The sequence below is a fragment of the Lygodium microphyllum genome, chromosome 16, assembly GCF_053477565.2.
Source record: "Lygodium microphyllum isolate KBCC chromosome 16, Lygodium_microphyllum_v1.1.10, whole genome shotgun sequence".
In the NCBI taxonomy this organism is placed as follows: Eukaryota; Viridiplantae; Streptophyta; class Polypodiopsida; order Schizaeales; family Lygodiaceae; genus Lygodium; species Lygodium microphyllum.
Genome location: NC_141150.1, coordinates 22,255,923 through 22,264,107, shown reverse-complemented (window position 1 = coordinate 22,264,107; position 8,185 = coordinate 22,255,923). Strand labels below are relative to the sequence as shown.

Below are 8,185 nucleotides of genomic sequence, written 5' to 3'. Positions count from 1 at the left end.
GTATACATGTGATTAGCTTGCAATCTTGTTATTAGTTTGTTACCCAGGGAGTCCATCTTATAGAACATATAAAATACCACGTGAGTTCAAAAAAAATGTATTATATTTAGTAAAATTTACATGATTATATTTATAAACTTTTTTTTAAATTATAATTTAAAAAACAAATAAATTTAATTAAGTAAAAATGATCATTTTAAAGCCTTATAACATGTTTTAAAAAAAAGGTATTTTGTAATATCCTTTGAATGCACATTATATAGATGATTTCTTACAAGTGGACCCCCAAGGGTTTTGTTAGTGATACGTTCAACTTACTCTTTTGTCAATTTTATACATTCAATCTAGTCCTCTTTAGTCTTTTTTTGTTGGGTTGCATATGTTGTAAAAATGTGTCCACATAAAGGTTTTGAAATTTGATTTGGCCACATGGAAAGGAAGCAAGATTGAAGTTTGGCATGATAGACATCAATGAAGATCTCCAATACACTAGTTTCCTAGTAGGAGATAATGTTAGGCTAACCTCCTAATTAGTCCCTTACAACCCCTAATAAAACCATGTTGATCAATTCTTTGATTGCCCCAAGGTTTCAATTGCTTGGGTGACTTACCATCTAGACTTCCACTATACAACCAATTGTGAGGCAAAAGGAAGGCGATTTTAGGTCAGCTATTGGACCAAAAAGGCATTAAATGCCAAGTCCCTCTCTGCAGAATAAAATGTGCACACTTCTATCCAGCCAAATGTCAAACAATTTGTTTCTGTTGGATACACTATATTTCCTGTGTATATTTGCAGGTGAGTTTCTCCTGCTGTTGTGATTTGCACCAGGGTTTGGAAATTAGGCCATGCCTGATGTGTGGCATTATCTGTAGTTTGAGGCTACTTAGGGTTGTGCGCAGTAGGATGAACGAAGAGCTATGAGGAGGAAAAGGGCAAAAGCTATGATCATCATGCCTGCAAGTAGCATGTAAAAGTAGTTCAAGTGGCCCTCATTGAGATCAGAAGCAATCCAACCACTTTTGCCACCAGCACTAGTGAGTGAGGCCACACTAGTGATCATAAAGCCACCCAGATAGCAACCCAGCCCCCGGGTAATTATAGGAATTGAGCTGGTCAGGCTCCTCATGCTTGGTGGTGCAGTGCTGTAGAACAAATCAGTCTCCCCCACAGCACCAGAAATAATGCATATCCCCAAGAGCACATATTGAGGTATCAGCCAAAGGACAGAGAGGTTGGTACCGGCTTGCACGGCCGTGAGGCGTGCCGTTTCTACCACCACTGCCACCACAGTGCACAGGATAGCTGCCACAAAGCATACACCTATCTGAGCAAGTGCTATGTCTGATGAAGAAGCTTGCCTACTACTACCACCTCGCACGTACCTTCGCACACAGATGTCCAAGACCACTGAAAATGCTATTCCTGCACACATATGCACCAATGACATGGAGGCTGGTGCCACTTCAAAGCCATCAACCATCAAATCCATGCAATCAGCTTGCTCCAAGAACAAGCTCACAACCTGCGCTATTGTTGCAAACTTGCAGAGTATGACAAGCCATAATGGTAAAATTTGTAGCACACTTCTCACATCCTCTACTTGCTTCATACTGCAAAGTGTCCATGGACTTGCATTGCCTTGGGCATCCAGGTCTTTCTCAGTGACGATTGCCGCCTTGTCAAGAAACCTGCAGAGAAACTCTATCAATAACATTCACAAGACTCTATATGCTACTATGGCTGTTATATGTAGCAACCAAGCTATTAGATATTATATGAGGCACACTGCCAAAGATCTGAATAAAAGTGCATGTATGAGAAGGTATGCACCTGAAGTGCTTTGCCTGGCTACACCTGCCTCCTGTACTGCCATACAATATTGTTGCTGGTTCTGACATTGGTCCTTCTAGATTGAATTTCCTAATTGAAGCCACGAATACTTGTAGAATCCTCTTGAATGGATCTTCCTTTTTCTTTCGAGAGCTGGATCTGCTCTTCTTGCTCATCCCAAGAAGGAAGAGTAGTCCAATTCCTATAGCACCAGTGCAGATCCAATAAGAAAGAGTCCAATATCCAGCATTTTCCAAATAAACCAACACTGTACAGGCGAGCAGGTCGCCAATGACCCCAAACATGAGGACTCGATTGTAGAAGCTGTTCCTGTTCTGAGATGCAGGAAATTGATCTCCTCCTAGAGCCAGAAAACTTGGACAGAACCATCCATAGCCCAAGCCAGTAAGGTAGATGGAAAAGGTAAAGAACGCTGTGGCTTTGAGCTGCAGCTGCGTTGTAATGCTCAGAAAGCCGCATCCCTGTTACGAGCAAAGAAGCAGCCTGTGTCATCATGGCCAAACCTTGTCGTACTAGCATCCTCTCGAATATAAAACTGCACACTATTGCAGGTCACCAAAGGTAATCAAAAGCTCCTGCAGATTCATTGGAATAACGATACACATATGAAGTCTAGTATTGCAGGTAACAGGGAGCAGTCACAATGTGCAATAATGTGTAAGAACTCATGATGCATCATTCAAGGTCAATAATGGACAAGCACCCTGTGCACAGCACCAAACATGTTGAAGGTATGATTAAAGTAAGCTGGCCCCAGTTACTCTCAACAAGCCACGGATTTTCTAACAGACTAATGCATCTGTAAATCATATATGCAGGTGTCACATGAGAAAACTTGGACTGCTGAATAGACCATCTGACAAAAGAACAGATGAGCTCACCAACAAGTACATGACCAAAACGAGGACACAAGTCCAAAAGCGCCCCAAATACCCATCACTCAAGTAAGCTGCAAGAAATGATGTAAAAGAGCTGGTGCCAAAAACTGCAGAAGAAGTTGCGGCTGCCGTCGCATTATCCTCTTGCCTAACTCTCTTTAGATACAGCACCAGGCTGGTGAAGATGCCACTGTATGCAAACTCGTAGCAGAAGTAGGATCCTGGGAAAACATGTCAGCCAGCCTATTCAATTTTCATTTGATATGCCATGTGAGCTTGATTGGATATCTCAGATTCCCTAAGCATGCAATTGGAATTGATCCATAACATGCAATCCCAGTTCACAAGAACTCCAGAGAGCAAACTGAATCCTTAATATTGAACACCATGGTTAACCAGGATCATTCCATAATCTGGTGATTATTATCCTTACCCAGAAGGCAGATATATGTTCTCCAGTTGGAGCCTTGTCCCTGAATTTGATCCGCGGAGACGAGGAGTGCAGCTTCCTCATCCTTGCCTCTCTTCTCCAACAAAGGGGCATTACTGCACGCTTCATCTTCCTAGTCCACAAGCAAGCACAGCTCAATAAAAACTTACTGAGACTTGGCAAAGGAATCACTGTTAACAGAAAACCTCTAAATTCCCTGATTCAGGTCCAAACACATTCAACCTTACAACTACTTCAAGAAACACATTCAAAATCCTAGATATTTGTCGCATTGGACTCCTCGGTCCATTTTTTACCATTTCTTCTGCAGCTTCTGAGTCTTATGTACTGAAAGTAGAACCTAATCAGAAAGACCAACCATGCCCGTCTAGCTATGGAAGATCGGATGAGTTCTGTTTCTTAGCAAGCCATCTGAATGGTGGTGGAATCTAGCTATGGGAAGGTCGAAGGGAATCTGTTTTCTGGAAAAACATCTGGATGTTGCAGTGTAAGTATGAAGTGAGGATCGGCGACAAACCCGAATGTGGGATGAGTCATGATGCTATTGATGGGATGTTTTCAACAACAGTGGCATTTCTGCATCTTTATGTCAGCTTCAAGCTGTGCTTTGATGAGCTCCAGAGGGTCGATATTCCTCTACCTTGTAATTATGAGGTGACGATCGACGACAAACCCGAATGTGGGATGAATCATGATGCTATTGATGGGATGTTTTCAACAACAGTGGCATTTCTGCATCTTTATGTCAGCTTCAAGCTGTGCTTTGATGAGCTCCAGTGGGTCGATATTCCTCAACCTAGTTAAGTTTGTGTGCTTAAATACCTTGTTGGGGTGTATATGTGTGTATATATACCTATGCAATAATTTTTAGTGAATATTTAAAAAAGAGATTACAAATATAAGAGGTCTTTCCTGCCAGGTGTCCCCAACCTAAAGTCCCAACTATGATCGAAAGGGATGAGAAGGAACTTGACAAACTTCCCATGGAGAGGTTGGTTTACCGACTTGGAAAGACCACGTGTCCCCAAACTATAGTCCCAACTATGATCGAAAGGGATGAGACGGAACCTGACAAATTCCCATGGAGAGGTTGGTTTACCGGCTTATGGATGTAAAAATGATGGTTGACTGGCAAACAATGCCAAGGACGTCTGAAGCAGGAACAAGGATGATATTTTCACCGCCATCTCCCAATGACTTCCTCTAAACAGATGGGGCAATCACAGAGCTTTTACTAATTTACAAAAGTTATGTGATTGGAGATTTTGGCCATCAGAGCTCGGAAGCGTTTGGTCACACTCCATGTGAAGGTTTTGCATTGTAATTGCATAGGGAGTACTCCTTTACGAAGTCCCCGTGTGAGAAACCTCCCTAAGAACCACTCACTAGATAATTTTATGCAAGCATTTCCCACCTGACACAAGGGTAAGCACGTGGCCTACCCTTTTGAGTACATTTGATGGCTTTCCACATGAGACAATGACAACTTCACAAGCACTTAGCTTACCTTTTTGAGTATATTTGAAGGGACCTCCCACTAGTAGTACCCTATTAGTGGTCACAAAAAACGAAGGTTTAATGTTAAATGAATTGCAATTACTTCAAAACATCTTCAAATTTTGATAAATGTTTCATTGCCAAATGATTGTGCCATAGGGGAACATTATAGACTATCCATATTCAATAGATAAGATATCATTATGGTTGAGATATCAATTACTAGGAAGAGCCTTCCCTTCTTGGTCTGTCGTGTCAAGATTGTGGGAGAGAATGAAGGAGTCTCACTTGTAGCTTTCTCACTTACACAATGGGGGAATATACATAAAGGTGGAGGCTAAAAACAGTTTTCCTCTTCTTAGTTGTGTAAGCCAAAAGAACTCTAGTACAGAGAAATAGAAGAACCCTATATATGGGTCTCAAACCAAACTCAACTAACTAAGGTGGTATACTAACTGAGCCACGAACTAGAGTAGATAAGGATAGCTGTCATCTAGCTATTATTCATGGGCGGTGTACCAACCGCATCTGCAACTAACAAGTCGGTGACATAAATGCACAACGGTCACCTGGCATATCACGAGTGGAGCTCGATATCTCAACACTCCCCCTCGAGCTCAATCCCAATTCCTACACACCAAGCAGGTCTCTAAACTTGCACAGCTTCTCTGCGCCCAATGCCTTCGTGAATATGTCAACTATCTGATCCTCTGTGCTGACATAAACTAGATCAATAAGACAAGTAAAACCCTCTCCCGCACATAGTGATAATGTACCTCAATGTGCTTTGTTCTAGCATGATAGACTGGGTTATTTGCCAAGTGTATACTGCTCATGTTGTCACAATAAATGACAACTGGCCCATCTGTAGGCTGATGCATATCATAAAGTAGCTTATGCAACCAAGCTACCTCACATGCAGCCATTGCTACACCCCTGTACTCAGCCTCTGTGCTCGACAAGGCAACTGTAGGCTGTTTCTTGCTGCTCCAAGTGACTGCAGCACTCCCAAAAGAGAACACATATCCACTGGTAGATCGTCTATCAGAAATACTACCAGCCCAATCAGCATCAGTGTATCCATGCAGTTGTATCTGAACCCCAGTCTCATAAAATAGTCCATACTGCAATGTGGACTTCACATACCTGAGTATGCGTCTAGCCGCATCCAAATGTGGTTTCCTTGGAGCCTGCATAAACTGACTTACCAATCCAACAGCATAGCTCAAATCTGGCCTGGTAATAGTCATATAAATCAAACTTCCTACTATGCGTTTGTACATAGTAGGGTCTTCCAGAAGCTCACCTGCATCTGCGCTCAGCTTCACATTCTGCTCCAAAGGAACTGAAATAGGCTTACAGCTTGTCATCCCATATTTAGACAGCATGTCCAATCCATACTGCCTCTGCAAGAGCCATATCCCACTTGGTGATCTAATCACCTCAATGCCCAAGAAATAACGCAGCTCTCCCAAATCTTTCATCTCAAACTTCTGCTTCAATAGCATTTTCACATGAAGGATATCTTCATCACTATCACCTGTCATAATCAAATCATCAACATAAATGACAAGTAGCATAATACCTTTCTCTGTTTTTCTCACATAAAGTGAGAAATCTGCCTTGGAAATCTGAAAGCCAATAGTGACAAGATACTGTCCTATCTTGTCAGACCATGCTCTAGGTGCTTGCTTCAAGCCATACAAGGCTTTCTTCAACCTGCAAATAAACTCAGGATGAACAGCATGCACATAACCTGGTGGCTACTCCATATAGACCTCTTCTTGCAAATCACCATGCAAGAATGCATTCTTTACATCCATCTGATGTAAAGACCATCTCTTTGATGCAGCCATAGCAATGACTGCTCTTACAGTTGCCATCCTTGCAACCGGACTGAATGTTTCTTCATAATCAATGCCATATGTTTGTGCATACCCCTTGACTACTAATATTGCTTTGTATCTATTCACAGAACCATCTGCATTGTGTTTCACCTTATAAACCCACTTACAACCAATTGCATTCTTATCTTTAGGCAAAGGTACCAATTCCCATGTAGCATTTGCTTCCAAGGCATCCATGGGTTTCTCCCATTTTTCTTTTCCCATGGCTTGCTCAAAAGAAGTGGGTTCTGGTTCATGTATCACTTTGACCATATAGGCATAGTGAATGGCTGTAAATCCATCATATTTCAGCCTATCCACAGGATACCTAGCTCTGTTAGACCTGTGCAAAGTAGGTTCACTCCCACGTGCTCTCAAAACATCCCTGGTCTTCCTTACTCCAGGTGTAACAATAGAAGAAATACCCAACTCATCATCAATGCTCTATTCTGAGCCATTGGATTCACCATCCACATAAGAGTGACCTGCATTCACATCAAACATGGGCTGATCTACCTTCTCTTTTCCTTTTCGTGAAACCTGCATTCCACTATCTGCATTATTTTGAGGAGATTCTCTTGATCTCAATCTGCCTGTCCATGGCAAAGAATGTGAACCACTGCTAGAGGACACTCCAGGTCCACTAATATTTTGTGACTACTGCTGTGAATTCTGTGCAGCATTACCATTTTGTGCATCTACATCATCAATCACATTTACTGGTTTATACCAGCTACTCATCTCATCAAAAACAACATCTCTGCTCACTGTAAACTTACGAGTAGAAGGGTTATAGCATCTATACTCTTTCTGTTGTGTAGAGAGTAACCAATAAAGATGCACTTCTCAGCTTTTGGATCCAACTTGGATCTCAACTCATCTGGCACATGAACATAGGCAATGTAACCAAAAATCTTCAAATGAGAAATATCTGGTTTCCTACCAGTATACCTCTCCTCTGGAGTCATCCCATGTATTACTGCAATGGGAGTCCTGTTCATTATGTAGACTACTATAGCAACTGCTTCAGCCCAGTAAAAATCTGGCAAGTCTTTTTCGTTGAGCATGGTACGAGATACCTCTCCAATATGCCTGTTTTTCCTTTTTGCAATTCCATTTTATTGTGGGGTATGACTGCATAAATATTGCTGCTTTATGCCATGCTCCTGCAGGAACCTTGCAAACTCATTTGAGAGGTACCCTCCCCCTCCATCTGACCTTAGGCATTTTATTTGCAGGCCTGTTTCTTTTTCAACCATAGCTTTAAGAGTTTTGAAATGCCCAAACACTTCACTTTTCTTTTTCATAAAATACACCCAAACTTTTCTGCTATAGTCATCAATAAAAGTGACAAAATAATGACAACCTCCAATAGATGCAGCTTTAGTAGTCCACACATCAGAGTGGATTAATTCCAATGGCTTCTTACTCTCTTGAACGTGTCTAGGAAACGGTTTCCTTGCCTGTTTTCCAAATTGACAGGCTTCACATACCTTATGCATTTCTGTAACCTTGAATTTAGGCAATCCTGCAACAATATTTTGGGCTTGCATTGATTTAAGTCGATGTACATTAACATGATCAATGCGTTTATGCTAGATATCAATATCTGCAACTA

The 8,185-nt window shown here is 41.6% G+C and overlaps 1 protein-coding gene across 7 annotated transcripts; it reads right to left on the bottom strand.

Moving 5' to 3' along the window:
- Window positions 1–240: 240 nt before the first annotated feature.
- On the bottom strand, window positions 241–3,811 carry LOC148022614 (protein NRT1/ PTR FAMILY 7.3-like). Of its 7 annotated transcripts, XM_087695570.1 has the most exons (6): window positions 3,481–3,689; window positions 3,167–3,296; window positions 2,737–2,954; window positions 1,835–2,316; window positions 1,387–1,692; window positions 1,016–1,306 (listed from the first exon to the last, which is right to left on the bottom strand). In XM_087695570.1, the coding sequence occupies exons 1-6, from the start codon at window positions 3,481–3,483 to the stop codon at window positions 1,159–1,161; spliced, it is 1,287 nt and encodes a 428-aa protein (XP_087551696.1). In that variant the 5' UTR covers window positions 3,484–3,689; the 3' UTR covers window positions 1,016–1,158. The 7 variants fall into 7 exon arrangements, with proteins under 7 accessions (XP_087551693.1, XP_087551694.1, XP_087551695.1 ...); XM_087695567.1 differs by having other exon boundaries at window positions 241–1,692; XM_087695568.1 differs by having other exon boundaries at window positions 241–1,692; window positions 3,543–3,676.
- Window positions 3,812–8,185: the final 4,374 nt, after the last annotated feature.

Bases quoted from the DNA above. Each gene is read 5' to 3' on its own strand.
- LOC148022614 (XM_087695567.1), bottom strand. The intron at 2,317-2,736 runs GTGAGCTCATCT...TGCTCGTAACAG, and splicing joins TTTTGGTCATGTACTTGTTG to GGATGCGGCTTTCTGAGCAT. The intron at 1,693-1,834 runs GTGCATACCTTC...GTTTCTCTGCAG, and splicing joins AGCCAGGCAAAGCACTTCAG to GTTTCTTGACAAGGCGGCAA.